General features: G+C 39.3%; 1 protein-coding gene across 2 annotated transcripts in view; it reads left to right on the top strand.

The window, feature by feature from the left end:
- LOC124721097 overlaps nt 1–23,654 on the top strand; it is a 654,343-nt gene that overhangs the window by 132,748 nt on the left and 497,941 nt on the right. For both annotated transcript variants that reach the window (XM_047245917.1, XM_047245918.1), the window contains exons 5-6: nt 5,696–5,846; nt 7,302–7,489. In XM_047245917.1, coding sequence (XP_047101873.1) covers nt 5,696–5,846; nt 7,302–7,489 — 339 coding nt within the window. The remainder of the gene's footprint in view (nt 1–5,695; nt 5,847–7,301; nt 7,490–23,654) is intronic.

Here is a 23,654-nt window from a genome sequence, read left to right on the forward strand (position 1 = left end):
CAAAGTTTTTGAAATGGCTATTGCATGCAGTTTAGTTATATGACAGAAGGCCTTCCTCTTTACTTTCCTTTTTCCTGTGGTTAATTTATAAATGTCAAGTTAACCAAACAGACATTTTTAATAAGCTGGTAAGACATATAACTTGTTTAGAATCATGCCAGTAAATATATAAACTTTATCACTTTCATACACACCTGAAAAAATGGATGCTGTTGATGATACAACAGTACAAGCCTAGGCAAGCATACTACAATAACAAAATTGGTCTTTATTTTAATTATATTTCTTTATTGCAATATGTATTCCATAGATCCAGTTCTGCATGTGGCTGTGGAATGAGACAAAAACATTTAGTTCATTATTACATTAGTTTCCATGAGGACAATAAACAAAGATTAATAAGACAAGGTGGATACACAATCGGTAAGATAAAGTTACACTCACAAGCAGAGTTCCAGATACAACATTCTGATTTTGTCCAAACAAATTTTTACAGTTCACATTTAATTCATTATTACATTAGTTTCCATAATTTGATTCCTTGTTGTCTTTCTTCCTGTTGCAGGAAGCCAAGCCATGTTGTGAGCATTAGGTGATGAATTAAGTGGACCATAATATAAGAATGTGAACAGTATGACATATGGATGTTTCTATCATTCTGAGGAGCCTACACAGATAGCCAAATTGGTTAGGGGGACCACTTGTGATAAGTGGGAAATCTGGGTTTGAGTCCCAGTTGGGCACAAATTTTCATAGGTCACTGTTGGGTAGTAGATCTATATCTAATACAGCTGATGTTGAGGAATTTCCAGTCAGTGAATTAATTTTGAAGATAAATTGTATTAATTTCTATGGTACCTAACAGAAATATTGTTTTTCACAAATTTGGGCATTCAAACCATGATACATGATACACGCACAGTTTTTGCTACCCCATATGATTGTCACAAAAGTGAAAAAGAACAAAATAAATATCCTTAATGTGAGAAACTATTTCCAGTTATGGTCTTATATCATATACTCATTATTAATGCTTTTGTATTTTGCACCCACATAGAAAACCTACATATTATCCTGTAGGAGTAATTTCACTACATAAAGGAAAACGCTTGCATGGATTTTATACTGCGAATGATCACTTTTATTGTACCACACCAACACAATACATACATACATTAACGCGGTAAAACGAACACTGTTTGTTTCCTCCAAAGAACCTCGCTCGCAAAGAGAATGTTTCTGTGTCTCCTGTCGACTATCGACTTGTCACTACCACACATCTCCCCCCCCTGAAGTGCAGAGCACCCGTTATGGTGGGGTACTTAAACTTCACCTCTCGGCCTGCCCGAGTGCGGATAGGGCGGGTGTGGGTGCTGCTTGATGATGCATGTAGCATCTCTGCCTGCTACCTCATTTGTTGCAAGAGGTGGGGTAGTTGTGTCTCATCTGGGAGAGGAACTGGTGCAAGGAATTCTGCTGGAACACGTAGTGGTTCTGTATATACCAACTCTGCTGAGGAACAACTAATGTCTGTTTTTAATGCAGTCCGTAACCCCAGCAAAACCAATGGCAACGCTTGAGTCCATGAGTCCTCGTGGCACATCAGGGCAGCCTTTAAAGTCCGGTGCCACCATTCCACCAAACCGTTGCTGGCCGGGTGGTAGCTAGTTGTCTGGTTTCATTGGAAGCCACAGAGTTTTGACAGTTGTTGGAACAGTGTCGACTCGAATTGGCGTCCTTTGTTGGTGGTAATGAAAACTGGGCACCCAAAACGAGCTACCCAAGTTTCCAAAAATGCCCGTGCAGTAGTCTCCGCAGAAATGTCCCTGATTGGTGTAGCCTCTGCGCACCGTGTGCAACGATCCACTGCCGTAAACAAGTACCTGTAACCTTCCGAAGGGGGCAGGGGTCCAACCAAGTCAATGTGTACATGCTGTTGGGGTTGGGAATTGTCCTACTGGAGCGTGAACATGACGTCCCACTTAGCTATGTTGACACTCATAGCAGCTGTGGGCCCACTCCCGTGTATCTTTCTTGGTTGAAGGCCACACAAAACGGTCTGCTACTAACTTCACTGAGGCACTGGTTCCTGGATAAGCCAGGTTGTGAATGCTGTTGAATACCTTTCGTCGGAACTGGGGAGGGCGGGGGGGGGGGGGGGGGCGGGTGTTGATCTATGGCATGGTCTAACAGTGGAGGTGTCACACCATACCTTAAATGGGCTGCAGGGGGCATCCACAAGTTATAAACGTAGGCCAGTTGACGGGTCCACCAACAAGGACTGCAGCTGGGCATCTGAAGCCTGTGCCCTTGCCAATTCAGAATAATCCAACATTGGACTTATCCTGTTAGTGCACGAGAAATAGTCTGCCACAATCTTGTCAGCAGCGTGGATGTGACGCACGTCTGTCAAAAACTGGCATATAAACTCAATATGGTGGGCCTGGTGGGGGGAACATGAATCACTGATTTTGTAGAAAGCTGCCACGAGAGGTTTATGGTCGGTGTATATAGTGAATTGCCTGCCCTCAATGAAAGGGCGGAAGTGCCTGACACTTTCATACATTGCGAGGAGTTCCCTGTTGTATGCACTCCAGCGAGTTTGACTCATCTGTAGTTTTTGTGAGAAAAAACTTAGTGGCTGCCAATGACCCTTCACCTTCTGGTGCAGTGCTGCACCGACTGCAACTTGGCTTGCGTCCACTACTAGGGCTAGCTGAGCTCCTGGTGCAGGGTGTGCAAGCCCCACTGCGTTGAGAATGCTGTTTTGCAGTGCCTTGAAAGCAGAGTCCATCTCCAGTGTCCATGGGAGTGGGCGCTTGCCAGTTTTGTTGTGTCTGGCCAAGGCATTGTTCAGTGGCATCTGGATTGCTGCTGTTCCGGGGAGGTGGCGACGATAGAAATTTATCATTCCTAGGATTCATCGGAGATTGTGGTAGTTTTGAGGCCGTGGAAGGGTACGCAACAACTCCAGCTTCTCTAGCAGCGAGAAAATGCCCTGAGCTGACACTTTATAACCCAGGAAGGTCACCACGGGTTCCCCAAACACACACTTGTCCTTGTTAAGTGTTATTCCATGAGCACTAAGCCTGCTTTGCACCTCGTTTATGTGTTTCTGATGGTCAGTAACATTCCCCAAAAACACCAGAATATCATCTAAATAGGCAAAACAATATGGTAGCCCTCATAGCACGCTGTCTAGAAACCATTGCCATGTTTGGGCAGCATTTTTCAGCCTGAATGGCATCACCAAAAATTCAAACAGCCCGAATGGGGTTGTCACTGCAGTCTTAGGTATGTCCTGCTCTGCCATTGGGATCTGATTATAAGCCTTACAGCAATCTAGAACATTGAATATGGTCGCCCCAGCCAGTGAATGGGTGAAATCCTGTATATGTGGCACAGTGTATCTGTCTGGAACAGTTTGGGCGTTCAAAGCCCGATAATCACCTCACAGGCACCATGACCCATTTTTTTTACAGGCGAGGTGCAGAGGAGAGGACCACGGACTGTTGGATGGCTGTATAGTTCCTTCCTGTAGCATCTCGTAGAAAATGGTCTCGGTTTCCCGCAAGTGATCAGGTGCAAGCCTGCGAATGCTTGAGGAGACTGGTGGGCCTGGGGATGTATGGATGTGGTGCACTGTCTCATGCTTCGCCCTGTTCTTTCTTGTTCCATGTTGTGGCTTGGGTGTCGCCTTTGTGGTTGAAACAGCAGGAGCCTGTTGTTGTGCTGTCAACTGTTTTCATGTCATTTGAGCCATCTGCAGGTCAGATTCCTTCATCGCTATGGTGTCATCCCAGGTGGGTGCGCTGAGTTTATCTACCCTTGGATATGCATGAGAGGTCAGACGTCCTTGCACTCCCGGGATAACCCGTCCATTGGCAGAATGGACGAGTTGCGACTTGCGTAAATCCACGGACAATGCATGTTTTGCCAGGAAATCAACACCTAGTATAGGTTGGTCAATATCGGCCATAACAAAGGTCCACTGCCAGTGTTTTTTGTACATATGTGTGGATGACTGAATCGTTGACTGCTTTCAAAGTGGTCTCTTCAGCACGTTTGTCTGAAGGGAAGAAATTTACAGGCAGAGTGCTGACATCTGAGCTGGTGTCAATCAAAAACATCTGTCCTGTAGAGTGATCAGGAATGAAAAGTCTTTGTGAAGCTGTGTACCTTACAGCTGTGGGAGAAGTCGATCTGCATAACATAGGTATGTTCTCCTCTCATGCGTCTGTGAGTTTAGGCACAGTTGCTTGTTGTCACGGTTGGCTGCGCCTAAAGCAGGTCATGGGATGCTTTTGGGTGCAAGCATGGCACCTTGCACTTCGTAGCTTGCGCGCCGAAGCACTGGTGGAACCAGCAATAACCGGTTCCGTTGTTTGTGTGATGCAGCGGGCGCATTGGCTGGCAACAACGTGTGTGTGTGTGTGTGTGTGTGTGGCAACTCACTTAATGGCCGGCCCTCGTAAGCAATTAAGGTGAAGCACACCTGTGGAGGTAACTGCTGTTGTCAGATGTTCACAAGTAATGTGTCTGAGAACACGAAAGTGTTCACCACAGCACGTAAATGTTGGTAAAAGTCTGAATGTGACCTGTCACCACGTTTCTCGTGGTACAGGAGCTGTGTCATCTGCTGGTCCATAGGTTTTGTGCAACGGGAAATTAATGCTGCCTTCAGGGTGGCATAGGCTTGTTGTGGTAGGGGTTGCATAATTATATCCGATACCAATGATGACGCACGTTGGTCCAGGTTGCATATCACTAGCGTGAACTGTTCAAAATCATTGAATATTTGTTGCTGCATGAAAATGTTCTCCATAATAGCAAACCAATTTCCAGACGTTCGGGAATGAAAGGTGGGGGCCGAATTTGTAACCGCGATGCGGGTGGGCCATGATAACCATCAAATGGAAAGTGTGAAACTCGTGGGAGTGGCACCGACACAGATGATGAAAATGCGAGCACATTTCACCTGATATCGGCGTGTCCTGCGGGCTGATTGTACAATGCAATGTCATGTGGTGGCGGCATGGGAACCGCCGGCACACGCGGCGGGGTTGGAAATGTAACGTCATGGACAAAGTCGATATGAGGTGTAGTAATCCATGGCACTGTGAACTGAGGGGTCTGCTGCATCATGTCGAGCTCCTTCTTGATATTCAGGATGACACCGTCGATGTCGTGGAAGAGGTTGTGTGCAGACGACATGTCGATACGAGATGTCACGGACAATAGCTAAAGAAACTTGTCTACTGTCACACCGCTTAGTTACGGGGTCACCACTTATAGAGGAGTAATTTCATTACATAAAGGAAAATGCTTGCGTGGATTTTATACTGCAAATGATAACTTTTATTGTACCACACCAACACAATACATACATACGTTAACGCGGGAAGATGAACACTGATCGTTTCCTCCAAAGAACCTTGCTCACAAAGAGAATGTTTCTGTGTCCTGTCGACTATTGACTTGTCACTCCCACAATCCTATGCTTTTTTGTCAGCTACTTAGTACAAAGCTCTTTAACAGAGTTTTTGTCAGACATTATTATTCTAAAAAATTCTACTTTTGGTTTTCTGATGATTGTAAATGACTGGGTTCTTGTCTTAAATATAAAATACTTCTTGTGCCTTATTTAATCATGTACAGTTTTGTAGCTCTTAATGGTGTCTAATATAATTTTCAGTCAATCGATTCACATAAAAACCACAACAGACAAACCGAAAGACTGGAAGCAAGAAGGGACACTGATAAATGTTGGATTAAAATTTGAAATATCATTTTCTGATTTAACTCAAAATCGTAACAAGCTCAAGAAGGAATATGTCCTGAAAAAGGTAAATTCAGTACCTATGGCTAGATTTGATATATATGTAAATTTCAATAAAAAGTATTTAGCAGGTTTGTTGAAGACACTTAAATTTATTTCAATTTGTGCATTAACGAATCTACTCTTAACCCTAGGACGCCTAAGGGAGGGGTTCGTTGAACCCACAATTATTTTATGTCCCTTGCTTTTGCCCAAGTAACTTTCATACTACATATTCATTTGAGTTATTGTTTGTTGGCTATTTTATGAAATTTTAGTGTCAATATATTTTATAGAAAATTCCTGCTTTGAAAGAAAAAAATAAATAATCTTATTAAGGGTCCAACAACCCCTCCCCCCCTTATGCTTCCATGCTATAGAAAATTTCCCTTAGTAGGATTTCATATTTCTCATCTCCACATCAATGCAAGTTAGTTTCTTGTTGGTTGGTATCCTTGATATTCACAACAAGTAACTTTGGTGTCCTACTCAGCAAAAATGAAACCAAGTAAGTTCTTACTGATGTTGTCAACAATGCACCAAGATAAAGGCACTGCTGGAGGAGAGAAGAATAAAACCGAGATAAATACATATTATAATTCCACTAAAGTTGGAATTGATACCATTGATCAAATGGCGCGTATGTACACCTACAAGAGGGGAACAAAGAGATGGCCTCTATCTGTATTTTACTCTCTCATCGACATTTGTGCTATCAATGCAACCACCATATTCATCCAACAACATCCAAGATGGAATGAGAGGTAACACAACAAATGGAAACTTTATCTTCTGCAAGGTGGGATGGAACTAGTGAAATTGCAGGTAGAAGAAAGAAGTGCCAATGCAAGAGGGTTATCTAACCAACTTGTTCAATCAATGGAGACTATTCTACAAAAGAAAATCAAAGAAGTGACAACAGAAGCACATCAGCCTTGTGCAGGGAAAGGTCGGTGCCATGTTTCTGTAAGAAAAGCTAAAACAAAGAAGCATAAGTACAACAATCTAAGTAAACCAAAACAGTATTGTGGACAGTGTCATAAACGTGTGTGTAATACACATTCAGAAAAAATTGTGAAGTGTGTCTCTTGCCTTGAAGTTGAGGACTCAGGGTAGTCTATTGTATATGAACACATCTGTATTTTGTATTGTAATATGTCAATTTTTTATTCACTCAATCTAATATTTATAACAATTAACAACATTTATAAACCGATGCCTTAGTTAAAATACATAAACCATTTTGAAAGTTGTAATTTTTCGTCAGTAAAACTTATTTAATATCTGTGGGCTCGCGAAACCCCCCCCCCCCCCCCCTCCCACCCTTATGCATCCAAGTTAGAAAAAAACGCTTGGGTGTCCTAAGGTTAATTACATGCACCTACTATTCTTAAAATTTTACATGTACAAAAGTAATATGAACAAGAAACAAAACTCATTTACTGAATAATACATATATTGACAAAATTACTTTATTATTTAGATTGACAGTTTAATGAAGAACTTAGCAGAGAGTCTAGAGACAACTCCAGGAAACTTACCATTAGATAAATTGCACCAAGACAATGTGCCTCAACTCTTGTATCTTCTGTACACTTTAGATAAAAGTGATTTGGAAAGCTATTACAGTGAGCTGGCAATTGGTACAAGCTATCAACAGGAAACAAAGAGGTATGTATTGCAGCTATGTCTGATATTCTTCAAACATATTGATGTTCTCATCTGTAATATCCACATATCTTTAAACTGACTGATGGTTGGTTACAACAGAAAATCCCTGTGTAAAAAGTGTTTGCTCAAATGACTTTATGGAAACAGTGTGCATCAAAAGTAAGCATTTTGGCAAAATTTAAATTTCAGTTTTATTTATCAGAGGAAACTGCCGTAGTTATGAAACTACTTTCAGCTATTCCATAATTCTATGCAGAGTCATTATCAATATAGTTTAGATTAGATTTAGATTAGATTTACTTTCATTCCAACTGATCCATAGTGAGGAGATCCTCCAGGATGTAGAACATGTCAGAAAAACAAATAAGCTAATGTATCTTCCACAGGTCCCAAATGGAATGACTGCCATTTTTTTAATGAACACTATATGAAACAATCATTTTACAAACACTCATTTACTAAGATTGCATTAATGCACTGAATTTAAAATTTAAAAAAAATGGTTTTTTCTATTTATAAGGTAATAAACATATAAAGAACTACTACAATACTTATTTACAATGAACACATTACTGCACTGAAATGGTGCAAATATTACATTGTACTTGTGTGTGTCTATATATATAGACACACAAAACAGAATTTCATTGTTTGTTAAACTTTTTATGGCTGCTGGCAAGTTATTGAAAAAGTGTGTTCCTGAATATTGCACTCCTTTTTGTACAATAGTAAGTGACTTTAAATCCTTGTGAAGATTATACTTATTTCTAGTTTTCATTCCATGAACTGAGCTGTTGGTTTGAAAAAGTGATATATTTTTAATGACAAATTTCATTAAGGAATAAATATATTGGGAAGCAGTAGTTAGTATACCTAGTGTTCTAAACAGGCTTCTACAGTATGTTCTTGAGTTCACACCACATATAACTTTGTGGTGTGCATACTGTAAGACCTTCAGTACACACACCATCAGATTATTGGACTTGTCACTCTAATGAAGTAGGCGAGTGTCAGCAATATGTCTCGTGGTCTTATCGTGACGTTTTTATCTTCTGCCGTTAGGTCAGACAATAGAAATGCCACTTGCACGCTTAGAGTAGCAGATTGACGGTGAGTAACTTTAAACAGAACTTGATTAATTTTCACACACATTTATTAAAATAATAACAAGCATAAAAATTACTTAACTTGGTTCTGGATGCTATTTACAATTGACAATATGAAGTTCCTTTGGTATTGGTACATTAATCTTATTCTCACATATATCTCTGATACTTGGCAAAAGTGTCTATACATTTATCTTCATGGCTATGTACAGGAATAGGGTAATCTTATTAGGTGCAAACTGAAACTTGACTATAGACTGGTACAGACAAATGTAGAACTCGTACAGACTGGTAAAGACTAATGCAGACTGGTACAGTCTGATGCAGACTGGCTAATCGGAGGTCTGTACACTCGTTATAATACCCCGCATGTTCATATATCACTGCGTGAGTGTGATCTGTGAGGAGAAAAGGTTCTATGTTAGCAGTAATCTCATTGGCTGCATTACATATTAATATGCGGATCGGCGGAAGGAGAACGTGGTCCGTCTCTATGGCAGCACCATCTCATAGTGCGGAGATGGACGAGCGCTGCGCCTGCGCTGTTGTGCTTAGCGGGGCGCGCTCTAGTGGGAAAGTTGTGTACGCACTGACTACACGGAATTATGTACACAACAAACTCTTATTGCATGCTTTTGTGCCCAGAAAACTTTAGCTAGGCTTGATGAATTACCCCAAAGAATAAGCCTATATGACATCATGGAATGAAAGTAAGCATAGTATGCCAGCTTTTTCATTTTTATATCCCCTATGTCTGACACAATTCACATTGCAAATAGATTTATTAACATGCTTCAGCAGTTCTGTGGTGTGCTTCTCCAGTTGAAATTATTATTAAGCTGCAATCCCAAGAATTTAGTACTGTCCACTTCTTCAATCTGCTTGTCATTGTATGTTAGGCATATACTCGTGGGACACCCCTTACAAGTTCTGAACTACATGTAGTGTGTTTTTTCAAAGTTTAGTGATAAAGAATTGGCTAGGAACCAGTGATTAATGTCCACATATATTTTATTAGGCGATCTTTCTAAGACTACTCTTGATTTGCTATTTATTGCAATGTTTGTATCATCGGCAGACAAAACAAACTTAGCATCTGGTAATGTTACCGATGAAAGATAATTGATATACACAAGAAAAAGTAAGAGCTCTAAGATGGAACCTTGTGGGATCCCACATGTAATTAGTTCCCAGTTGGATGATGACTGATAACTTAATACATGTCTCTTTCCTAATAACACCCTTTGTTTCCTGCCAGAGATATAAGGTTTGAACCACTTTGCAACATTTCCTGTTACACCATTGTGATTTACAAAGTCAAATGCTTTTGACAGTTCACAAAATATACCAGTTGCCTGCAATTTTTTATCTAATGAATTAAGTACATTTTCACTGTAAGTGTAGATAGCCTTCTCAATATCAGAACCCTTTAGAAATCTGAACTGTGACTGTGACAGTATGTTATTTGTGATAAGATGGTTATAAAGCTGATTGTAAATTCCTTTTCTAAATTTTTTTGAGAATGCTGGCCAAAGTGAAATTGGCCAGAAATTTGATGCTATTTCTTTATCTCCCTTCTTAAACAGTGGCTTAACTTCAGCATATTTCAGCCAGTCAGGAAATATTCCACTGATAAACGACTGGTTATACAGATAGCTTAATATGTTACTTAACTCAGAATCACATTCTTCAATTAAATTCGTTGATATTTCATCATACCCACTAGATGTTTTTTATTTTAAAGATTTAATGATGAACATTACTTCTGCTGAGGTAGAGAGAGTCATATTCATACGATGGGAGTTACTTTAAATGTTTGGTCTGAGATATTCCATAGCAGCATCTACAGAACCTGACAATCCCATCTTTTGAGTAACAGTTATAAAATTTTTGTTAAAAAGTTCTGCAACACTATAAACATCTGTCGCCAATGTATCAGCATATGTAAAATTTTCTACTGTTGCTACTGTTGATTTTTTTATATATAGTACTGAAGAGCATATTTCAGTTGGGCACTGATAATATTATGGATATGTAAGTGACAAGGTATTATGTATTGATTTCAGTGTTACATCTCTGTTGTTACTATGTTGGTGCAATTTGCTCTGTTTAATATCTTTTCTTGTATCTTATATTTTATGCCACAGATTTGATGATGGAGTTCTCCTGAAATGCTTCATATGATGATAAATAAAATTATTTTAGTGATCAGAACAAGTGTTTTAGCATTTAGTGACTATATGGTCACAGATCTTAATAGTTACTTTTTGTCTAAAGAGACAAGATTTCTTCAATATGCACAAAAAAATTTTAAACTTTCTGCATCTTTGCTGATTTCTAATTGATAAAATGCTTTCCCTCTACTCCTTTCAATAATGTTAAATAATTATTTTATTATCTAAGTTGTCAGTTTAAGGTAAGTTATGCATACTCCTGAATTTCTTAAATTGTGTTCCTAATATTATAACATTCAAATACTTCCATGTCATTATTCCCTATGGCAATTTTTTCTCTGTTCTGAAGACATGTTCATAATGTTGATAACTACAATGATGAATGCTTCCTTCATGATTTCTTAATACTGAATTTGATTATATGATCAGTAACAGTTTGCAGCAGTATGCTAAATTTAATAGCAAAAATGGAATAATTGTGTGTATCTCTTCAGGCAACATTTTCATTGTTTCTGTAAAGTCTTGTATATTTTTATCATTTATCAGCCCCACTGTTTTCCTTAGCTGTTTCTTAATTGTACAAGCCATTCATTTGTATAATTTGACTATAATGTGACTAACTGTACTGTGAGATCTGACAATATAGTTACCACACAACTGGTATGTGATTGTTTAACTTCATCTGTTTTAGGTTAATATGATCTCAAGCAACAAATTAAGATAAGATAAGAGTTGCATGAAAATATATCAGTAGGTGCAAATAGCATTCTTTTTACCTTGTTCTTTCAGATTTATTGCAGAACTCTACATTTAAATCCCTACAAAACTAATAGTTCTGTCTAACAACGGCAAATCCAAGATAGAATAAATACAGTATTATGAAAAGTATAGATTGCTACTCACCTTATAGAGGAGACATTAAGCCATACACAGGTACAACAAAATGATTGCTTTTGGTAAAAAGGACTTCTTCTAAAGTAGAAAACACCCAGAAGCACAACTCACACACACATGACCACTGTCTCTGGTGGGTGGGGCCAGCTTGTCAACAGCCATAGATAGTGGTCATGTGTATGAGAGTTGTACTTTCTACTTCAGTTCAGAAGAAGGCCTTTTGATCAAAATCAGAAATGTTTATCAGTATTTTTGTTATGTCTGTTCATGATTCAGCTTCTCATCTATATGGTGAGCAGCAATCTATCCTTTTCATAGTATTGTTGTTAATGATTCTGTCTTATAGAAAACTCAAATTTACAAGTACTCCACTCAGGGCACACATGTAACTGACATGCCACACAGAGTGGACTAATAGCCATACTGCACCATCTTCAGCTTGAATGAAATTTTGCACATATATTCCTCATAGAATAAAACTAAGTCACACAAAATTTGCATTCTAGATCTTTTGAGACTTTCAGTAAAAGCGTGCAAAATATTGCACAAACTCTGCAACAGTTTTGGCCAAATTTAAGAAAGCGTAATACTGAAACTAACGGTGACCCATTTGAGATATCTGCATTAGATACACAACTTTTTGTCCTTAGCAAAATGTTTAAATTAAAATTTCAAGGTTACATCATTCATTGATTTAATGCTGTATGCTATATAGAATCAAAGTTTTTTTGACAAATTTCCCCTTAGCTGTTCCATGGAGGCTTTACTTGTTACCAGTTCTACAAAGCTACAGTAGCTATTTGTGAGTAATATTGAAGTATTTGATTTGTAGACATAGCATTTAAAACTATTGCCTCAGTTTTTCATATTTTGATGTCATATTATGAAATATTATTACCTCTTATTTTTCTTTACTTTCATATCATTAGAATGAGCAAGTGCCATTCTACTAAAAACAATTTTTGTTTTGGTTCTTGGACCAACTGGATAAAGGTTTAAGAAATAAGCTTGAAAGTGGTTCTGTCAAACATCTGCAAACCAGCATTTTGTATGAGAAACATAAAAACATTTGTGTAATATTTGAATTCATTAATCTAGTTATGAAAAACAGCTTCTGCTAAATGTTTTGTTGTTTTGATTCATAATATTCAGTTCAGTGCATTTTAATTCTGTCTAATTTGGAAATTCTCAATGAAAGTTAGAAGCCTTCTTTTCATGTCATCAGAAAGGATTTCATGCTTCATCGTGCCAGGCAATGGTAATACAACAACCTACATGTTATAGTTCAAATATAGATTCCACCATCTTTTACAATGTATAAGCACTCAAACTGCTGCAAGAAACAAGCCTTCATCATCAGAATTATTCTCCAAGAATTTATAAAAGTTGTAAATATAAAAATAAAACAAAACATGTCACCTCCCTTGCTACCATCTCTTCCCAAAATGTGGTTCAACATCATTAATACAGTCAATAAAATAAACTGAAGTAAATAAATGTATGCATTGGGTAAATACAGGCAGTGTCATAGCAGCAGCTATTCATGCATGTGGCATGTATACCTCTAGGAAAACCACATCTAAATATAAACACGTAAGTATCAATACCAACCATTTTGCTAATGATCGAAGGTAATACACATCCTTACAGAGATGCTCAAGGAGTTTGAATCTTGTCATGCACTGAATGTCAGCAGTATTATCATAATTAAAGTAGCTAACCACAGATAGGTATTATAATAGAAGCACTTTTTTTTTTTAAGTTGTTTGCATTACCTGTAATCTGTTGATTTAATGTATTTGCATTTTTCCTGTTATGTAACATAGAGTCAAACTGTTCCAGTAGATGCAGTTTTCTAGCCTTGTCCTGTATGTGCAAAATTGTGAGATCTTCTTCAGTTCTCAACAGAAGGCAGCCAGTTTCATGGATGTATATGGCTATGTCTAGCTTTTCAAAATTATTAAGCTGGAAAACATCCCTGCATTCCTTGTTTCTCAACGTGGAACGACTTATCACTCTGACTGGCATAGTTTGCATTACAATTGTTACACTGAATTTAGTATGTTTATCATACTTACCATCCAACAGCCTTGCCACAGTGGTAACACCAGTTCCTCTCAGATCACTGTCAGGCTTGGCTAGCACTTGGATGGGTCACTGTACAGGTCTGCCAAGTGCTGTTTGCAAGCAGGATGCACTCAGCCCTTGTTAGGCCATTGCAGAAGCTACTTGATTGAGAAGTAGCAGCACTTGTCATGTAAACTGACAATGACTGGGAGGGCAGTGTGCTTACCACTTGCCCCTCCATATCTGCATCTGGTGACACCTATGGGCTGTGGATGGAACAGCAGCTGGTCGATACCATTGGGCCTTCAAGGCTTGTTTGGATGGTGTTAGTTTTAATATGTTTACCAGTCTCCAGTTTTAAATCACTTTTTAATTTATGTCATTGTGTGCTGCTGATTTTAAATGCAATACTTCCAATATTTTCACTTTGTATTTAACAAATTTTGTGCTTTTATATAACCTCATGGATCTTATTTCAAGACTTTCTGACATTTTAGAAAACAATGGCCAACAGTTTTCAAACTTTAGCTGAGCTATCTGAAGTTTCCATTTGTTCATCACCATCAGCATCTGAAGCCTTTCAGAACAACTGAACAGCAAGTTTATTGTGAACCTAATAACCTAATAGTGTCAAATTGGTTCCTGGTTATGACTGAAAAAATTTAATTTAGTGGGCTTTCTTAAATCAGCTGCTCCTGCTTGATCAAAAGCATTTAAGCACATTTTAATGACATAATTTGTTTTCTAAAAGGGACTGCAGTGATGTTTTTGTGTGAACTTAAAGTGAGTGAGAAACAAGGCTTCATGATAGAACCAAATCACTGAATCTGTTCCTGGGTCATAGCCAGAGTGTAGCTTCCCCAGTTCTTGTTGATGAAGTTGGAATTTTTGCAGTGAACCCCTTTTTATAATTTTTAAAAATATAGCACTATCAATTGTCCTGATAATCAGGTGCACAACATAGTAAGTGAAGTCCAACATCTGAAGCCATATTGTGCAATCTGCTAAATCAAGGCCAAGATCTGAATCGATTTGTCCTACACAAAATAATTTTAATTAGAAATAATTCTATTTTTATTGCCGGCTTGACAAATAAACTGAAAACAAATTGTTTTGTGTGTATTTGTTCTCTTGGTTATAATTGAAACTGATGAACTACATACCACTCACATATACATGACTGTGCAAATCTACGAATGACAGACAGGAAGTTTTAATTATCACCTCAAAAAACTAAAGCAGCAACCATGAATCTTGATGTTAGAGTTAGTCCTCCTCTGCATGTTGGCCTTTCACTGTGACACATTTTTGGCAATGCTGGATTGCTTGGAAGAGATACTGATTGTAGAGGTAAGCATTTCGGCTGTTCAGGGAAAGTTCCACCTTGAAAATCACCTTCTTGTCATTCTGTCAATATGACTACCATTCAATGCTTTATTCATCCAAGGAAAGAGAAGAAGTCAATTGGTGCCATGTCAAGAGAAATTCTGTGATGATAAAAATTTGATAGCCCAAAGAAGGAGCACTTGTGAGTATATCCTACACAGATTAAGCTTGGGCACTGTCTGCCTTTGACAGATTTTTGCAACCTTCATGTTGACAGCCTCCTGCAACCTCTTCAAGAGATTTCACTGTGATGGTTTGCCCCATACAAGCATTATCTCTTAGTACCACACTACTGCATTCGCAAAATATACTCAGCATACCTTGTCTGATGAGAGTTGGATTTTTGTCATTTTCAGTGGAGGTGAAGCCACATGTTTCCACTGCTTGCTTTACTTCTTTGTCTCATGGCCATAGTAGAGCACCCATGATCATTAGGTAGCTAAAAATGTCACCTAGATTGCGCTGATACTTATATCTCTGCTGCTACCATGATTTGGTGGGCTTTATGAATGAGTTTGAGTCACCATGGCATATGTAATCCAAATATCTCACCTTCATTATGACTGTTTTCGGTATTGAGCCATCCTGAGTTTGGACAAAACTATCATAGAGTTTGCATGTCACTTCTCAGTACTCTATTGAAGGTCTCCTAAAACAGAAATATACAAATATACAAATTTTATATAATAGTTTTACATAACTATAGGCAATAAATTGCTTTGGTAAGAAAAAATTTACAATTTTACAAAGGAATAATAATGGCATTTTTAATTTTTACACTCACAATACATTTTGCATGTAATCCAAATACTTTCAGGCACCCCTGTTCACAGCATTCAAATGTTGAGGTGGTGAGCTCATTTCCAGGCACTCCTTGCCATGTCCAGGGTGATATTCATGCTCAGGAACTGACCCCGTGCCTCCCCCCTCCCTCCCCCCCCCCCCTCCTGCCCCGTGAGAAACTAAATTAAAATCAAATGGTAAATTTTTTTGTAATCTAAGTCAAACTTAACTCCCAAGTTTATAGCTCTATTCAGTAGATTTGTTCATTTACCCCCATATTCCTAAAGCCACCACACTTTGTGTGCTTGGGAAATGTACTACCAGTACCAGTGTGATGTACCCTCCTCCAGTTTGGCTCTTGAATTGTGCACACCAAATTATAGCACAGTTTCTTGGTCTGCCACAGCACTGCACACTTCATGTTGCCCATATAAACACTAACTGTTCTGTCTGCATTGTTACCATTGGTATTATTATTAAACTGTTCACCCAGAATTCAGTAGCCTATCCAAACAGTTTGTCTTGATTGTGTTTAATTTTTCAGTTTGCTAAATATGAAACAAGTTTCAAAAATAAAATCTTTCTTTTAAAAACAGATAATGTGTAAGTGGGTCCTTACATGTAGGTGGACCTTTTCTTTGTTTCTGTACTACATAATTTCAGAATTTAGCTTATTAAACTGACATATATTATGATGTGAGTCAGCAACCATTCTGTTCTGAGAAACTAAATGTTATGTCACAGAAGAAGCTGAGTAGCACAGTCCCTGTAGCATAGTGGTTATGATACTAGACTGTTGCATGGAGGCTCGTGAGTTCAGAACACACCTGAACTGTAAAATTTTAATTTCTATATTTGGTTCGAGTACATTCTAGAATTGTACTGAAATGTTCTGTAACTGTATATATACCGTATGTGTTCTGGCCAGAGGCAGTTTGCTCCACACTCTTATGTGTACAAGTGCTGAATAAACCTTCGTTAAATGAAGTTATTGTTCATCATTCATCTAATTAGACCTTCTTCTACGTGACATTATTATGGTGGAGGCGCTGGGTACTGGAATGTGTGATAGCACACATTATTGATGACACAGTGGCTCCCATCAGACCATGACAGAGCTGCAATTTATGTGGCGAAAAACCTGAATTCGAGCCATATTCAACAGATTGCAATCTATCGGAGACAGAAGAAGAAGAGGACAATATGATGACAGCAACTGTGTGCTACCACATGTGACATCTTTCTGCGTTCTCTGGTGATGATGGCCAAGATCCAAACAAGTGGTTGAGGTTATATGAGCGTAAAGCCAAATTTAACAAACGGAATGACATCGTGTGTTTGGCTAACGTATTTTGTACTTGGAGGGCACTGCCAAGCAGTTGTATGAGAACAACCAGGAGAAGTTCACAAGCTGGGAAGTATTCAGGGGGAACTGCTCAACTATTTCGATGACACACAACGACAGACGTGCAGGGCTGAAGATAAATTAAAGTGCAGGGCACAGTGTCCAGGGGAAACTACAGCATCCTTCATTCAAGAGATCTTGGAGCTGTGTGAAATAGTGAATCCTAGAATGAAGAAGGAAGATAAGGTTGCACATCTCATGAAGGGTGTTGCTGAGTACATGTATCAAGCCCTACTCCTGAAGGAAGTTTCGACAGCAGAAGACTTATTAAAATGGTGCCAGTATATCGAGACAATGCATCAAAAAAGAATTACACAAAAGAAGTTTGAACGGCTTCAAAATGTCATATCGATGTCTGTGATGGAGGAAGGAGCTGATTTTACAAGTGTTCTGCATCAGATAGTGAGAGAGGAAGTTCAGAAGGCACTTGGATTGCACGGAAAGCAAAAAACCGAGATGCTTCAAAAGGTAATAAGGGAGGAAGTGGAACAGGCATTGAACCCAATCTCTCGTCCTTCACTTTCCCTTTAAAATGGTGAAAAAGTCAAGACCAAGGAAGACTGACATCTGGACGACCCAGGATGAGCAACCAGTATATTTCCACTGTGGATGACCGGGACATGTGGTGCGCTGTTGTCGAGAAAGGTGGCGAATATGTGATGACACCCATGCCAGAAGACAGCAGACCAATCTTAGTCAACGCCAACTCCAGGACACTGAAGATTAACAGGAAGATGTGAGTGCAGGACGACGTAGATCACCGTCACCGCAAGCTAGCCACTGGAGAGGACATTCCCCAACATGCCAATCAAGGTATCCATCGCTGTTTAGAAGCTCCAGCTGATCACCTAGCCACCGCAACCTGGAAAACTAAAGGGTGCAACCTTTCTTGGAGGTGAGGACGCTGAAGACAAAAATCCTCCGCCGTTGATCACTACAAAAATGATAGGAAACTACATCGATATCCTCATGGATGGCCAACCAGCCCAAGCTCTTGTGGATTCTGGAGCATCATATTCAGTCATTTTGGAGAAGTATTGTAGCCAGTTGCAGAAAACCGTATTCGTCAACAACAAAATATCTCTGCTGAAGGTGGCTAGTGGGAAATATGTTAAACCTACAGAAAGATGTGTCATTCATGTGGGTATAAGTGGGCATACACAGCCTTTAGAATTCATCGTCTTACAAGAGTGTAGTCATGACGTCGTTCTTGGATGGGACTTTATGAAAGCTTCTCAGGCCATTATAGATTGTGGTTGCTCGAAGATTATGCTAGATGAGATGAGATACTGTGGACAGGAAGATGCACATCCAAGTGTGTGGAGACTGTGTGCTGGATAAAGTTATTGTTCCCGCAGTCAGCACTAGAAAGGTAAATGTCATGTGTCATGCTATGGATCTTGTAGTGGAATGTGAGAGAAGCATACCACTGAAGCATAACTTGGTCATCCAGGATCGTGGTCTCGTTTAAGAATGGATTTGGTGAATTATGGATAGTTAACAGTCACTGAGAACCGCAGATCCTTCCAAGACACATGTGCACAGCAAACACTGAGCTGTTAATTGCAGAACAGCTGAGCATCATAGAAACCTCCCATGCTGAGTCTGTGGGCGAAATTGGCATGACCACTACGAGACAGCCCTATAAGGATCCTGCAACCCAGGGTAATTTTGAATCACCAGTGACAGGCAACAAGTGGAAAGGTGATGAAGAATGTAGTGGCAAGGAAAGTTCTGAGAAAATCACCCCCAGTGTGAACATCGGTCATCAGGAATCAGAGTATGCAGGACCGATGCCTCATTCCCGAACTAAGTGGTCATAACACCGAGACACTGTTCTCTTAAGGAGTGAGCAATGTCACACAAGAATCTGAGTTGCACAGTCACTGTAGTGTAGTGGTTATGATACTAGACTATTGCATGGAGGTTCTTGAGTTCAAAACTCACCTGAACTGTAAAATTTGAATTCCTATATTCAGTTCGAGTACATTCTAGAAGTATCGACAAATGTCAAGAATCGTTGTACTGGAATGTTCTGTAACTGTATATATACTGTATGTGTTCTGGCCAGATGCAATTCGCTCTGCACTCTTGTATGTGCAAGTGCTGAATAAACCTTCGTTAATTGGAGTTAGTGTTCGTCATTCATCTAATTACACCTTCTTCTATGTGACAGTTATTAGACTACTTACCCAGAATTCAGTAGCCTATCCAAACAGTTTGTCTTGACTGTGTTGAACTTTTCAGTTTGGTAAACATGAAACAAGTTTCAAAAACAACATCTTTCTTTTAAAAACAGATAATATGTAATTGGGTCCTTACATATTACATGGACCTTTTTCATGTTTCTGTATTACATAATTTCAGAATTTAGCTTATTGAACTGACATGTGTTGTGATGTGAGTCAGCAATTATTCTGTTCTGAGAAACTAAATGTAATGTCCTCATTGTTAATGATAAATGGATGGAAGATGGCCAGAGACATCTGTTGTCTTAGGAATCTGGACAGGCAAGTAAAGGATTAGTTGACACAAGTGCATTTTAAATAAATATATTTTACTCAATATATTGCTGAAGAACTGTTACACTGTTGACAGCTTGTGGCTAGCTATAAGCAGTGGCCTGATATGAGCGTATGTCTATGTACACTGAACGTTTGTCAGGAGAACTAGCTACAACTACTTGGTATAACATTCAGCACCAGCTAGCAACATGGAACTAATCTCAAACTAGAAGACTGGTGCCCAGCGGCCCACCGCTTATAACGCTGTCCTGATGCTCTTCACTAGTTGGCAGCCTGAGGTTCTTCATTGGTCAGGTCATCCTATTGGTGGCATGTTCAAAGCACTGTTCACAGTGCCCACAGAAATCTTCGTTGTTGCACCAGCTCAGGCAATATTGATAAGATACGCTACTACACTCCCCTTCCTCCCATCATGTACTGATGATTGCTGCACCAACAGCAGGAGCGAGGCATGGATGCAGAAAGTTATGAGGAACCAGGAGCTGAATCTGTGGATGGAGCCAAGGTTCTGTCCATGCCTTGGCATTTATCTTGAGACAATCTCAGAACACCAGCCGAGAAACAAGATGGAGGGTGCACCCCTGCATCCAGCGATGGTGTAAGGTCTTCTTGTGGTGAAACCACGATAGTGTGTTGAAGTAGTGTGGTGGGGATGGGATTGTAGTTTATACATTTGCTGCTTAAAAGTGGAAGAAAAGTATTTTGCTTCTTCATTGGACTTTGGATAAAAAGGAGCAGTGTTGATTTGATTAGTTCCGTTAGCTGTACAGAAATCCTCAAATTATGCAGATGCAAACTGAGATCCATTGTCAATCACAAGCAAAACTGGTAAACCCTCAAGGCAGAATATGGGTGCAAGGCTTGAAGGATGCAAAAATTCATCACAGAGTCATGGGAACTACAAAAGGAAACTTTTAAATGCTTTGACAACAATCAGCTGATGAGTGTTCAAGTAAGGTCTTTAAAATCCAAATACAAGCACTGCCAAGGCACTTCAGGCTTTGGCCAGTCAAAAAACCATTGAGAAGGGGTTGCCTGGTGTTCCACACAAGCATGGCACTGAGCCATCATCTGCTCTATTTGTGAGTCCATGCCAAACCATGTGCAATGTTTCTCTCTGGAGAACCTTTGGTATAACTGCACACAGTTGTTAAGATTCAGTGCATAGCAATAGGACACCTCGTTGCACGGAAAAGTCATTCTGACACGCAAAGCATCAGCAAAACATAGGGCTAACAATTTGTTTCATAGTGAGAGGCTGACCAGTGCAGATACAGTGTGACAGAATCTGCAAGTCCAGGTCCAATGCTGTTGCCTGGGTGATCTTTTGGTGATCTAATGGAAACCAGTTCAGTGTGCTTGAGCCCCGTGCATCAATAAGGCAACAAGGAGCCTTTGATGCATCGAAGTCAGCATCCGATCCCAAAGGAAGATGTAAAATCGTGTCTTCATTAGCATACTTGGATGTGGATCTGCAAGTGCAACTGTGTTGGATGAACACCTTGTGGATTAATTACGTGGCCCAAGTACTGAATCTCAGTTTAAAAGTTTGCACACTTATCTCTGTTGCATTTAAGGCCTGCCCCCGATAACACTTGGAACAGGGGGCACAAATTACTAAGTTGCTTATCTGCTGTGTGATCAGAAACGATTATAACATCTAAATAATTTGTACACGAAGGCACAGATGCAGCTAATTGTTCCGAAGAGTGCTGGAAAATTGCTGGTGTGGTTGCACTACCGAAAGGCAAATGAAGACATTTGAAGAGTCCCCACTGCATATCAATGACAAACACTTGTTGTGGCTGTTCATCTAAAGGGATCATGTAAATTAATCTTAGAGAAGTGACAACTAGCTACCAAATGGTCCATAAGTTCAACAGGTTGAGGCAAAAGAAATGAATCAATCACTGTTTGAGGCTTCACTGTTGCCTTAAAAAAACTAAAAAACTAAACTCCTCCTGAACAAGCTGTGAAGGCCCAACAGTACCAACTGCCCGTCATGTCATCCTCAGCCCATAGATGTGGATATGGAGGGGCATGCAGTCACCACACTGCTCTCCCAGCCATATATCAGTTCACGAGACTGGAGCCACTACTTCTCAATCAAGTAGCTCCTTAGTTTGACTCACAATGGCTGAGTGCACCCCACTTTCCAACAGCGTTGAGTAGACCGGATGGTCACCCATCCAAGTGCTAGCACAGCCCGATAGTGCTTATCTTCGGTGATCTGATGGGAACCGGTGTTACCACCATGCCAAGGCTGTTGGCCGTTGTTGCCTTAAGTTCTACATAAATACACAGTTTGCCTGAAGGCTTCTTGACAAGAACTAATGGAGATGCCCACTGACTGGCTGTGATGGGTGCAATAACACTACTGCCCTGCCACTATTAAAGTTCCTGAGCAACCTGTTCTTGGAGCATGTGTGGTATAGCGGGAGCCCTTAAGATGTGAGACTGCACATTGTCTTTCACGGTCACATGCACAGAAAACTTAGAAGCTTCATCTAAGTGACCAGCAAACAAGTCTTCGAATTCAGCACACAATTGAGTAACACTGTCCAAATCAAAAGGAGTAACTGACAACACATTGTCTACCACACACTAGCCAGATCAATCGAGTGAATCAAGGGCAAACATATTCGCATGTACTGTGAACAAAAAACCTTAAATTTCACAGTCTTTTGAAAATTGTGGTATATGGCAGGAAATATATATTTTTCCTTTATTTATTAACACTTATTTGTCTTCCATATTTTGTATAGCTTCTAGAAAACTTACATTATTACTAGAGAAATCACACTGCCTTATAACTTTTTTTCTTTGATAGTGCCCTTAAATATTAACTTAATGGTCTTTTCAGAGAAATTACTACATTTGAAATGTTTTTGACTTAATACTTTCTTAACAAACTTTCCTGTTATCTCTGCATTCTCAATGCCTTACTTAAAAATCTACTCAGTTGCCAGTATTTTGAAAAAAATTAAGTATTTTTTCTTTTTTCTCTAACTATGATCTTACAAGCTTAATGTCAAGACTGACTTTACATGGGGAACATCACAAGCCAAAAAATCCTGTTTTAATGTTTAAACAGTGAATCTTTATTAGTCCTACTTCTTTTTCAGGTAAGCACCAGGCTGTGTTCAAGGAACAGTGTACCCAAAGTCCTACAAACAATCCTGCCTAGTTCCACCACCATTTTGTTCCCATATTCAACTCAAGAGAACAAAGCTCTCTTCAGGTGCTGGCATCTGGATAAAACTGACTATCAGTAGTGTTGCTAAAGTTTGGCTACTCAACACAGGATCTGTGCTCAAGGACCAGAGTACCCAAAGTTCTACTAACAATCTTGCCTGACAAACAAAAGCAGTTGGTGCCACCGCCATTTTGACACTATATTTAACAGAAGAAAGCAAAGCTTTCTTCAGTGCTGGTGTCTGGATACAACTCAGTGCCTCAAATGTTGCCAGAGTTTGGGCACTCTACACAGGATTCTCTTAAGCAAATAATGACACTGTTCATGCTTCCAAATTAATATACTCTATTGTCAATTCAGGTCTCGGTCTAATTTTTTTGGCAAACAAATTTGTAGAAACACTACTATGTTCCATAGCCAAATTTTATTGGAGACTACAAAACAGTAATAATGTACTTGAGTAAATTTAGCATACTCAGTGCTCTTTTCAAATCAAAAGTGTCCCCATCACATACAAACAGAAACTGCTTTTCTGCTCGAGAGGTTTCTGCACAGTACTACCAGTCCTCTAATATGAACAAAATGGTTACTAAAGCCAATACCATATAAATCTCCAACCAAATACCATA

The sequence above is a fragment of the Schistocerca piceifrons genome, chromosome X (genome assembly GCF_021461385.2).
Source record: "Schistocerca piceifrons isolate TAMUIC-IGC-003096 chromosome X, iqSchPice1.1, whole genome shotgun sequence".
In the NCBI taxonomy this organism is placed as follows: domain Eukaryota; kingdom Metazoa; phylum Arthropoda; class Insecta; order Orthoptera; family Acrididae; genus Schistocerca; species Schistocerca piceifrons.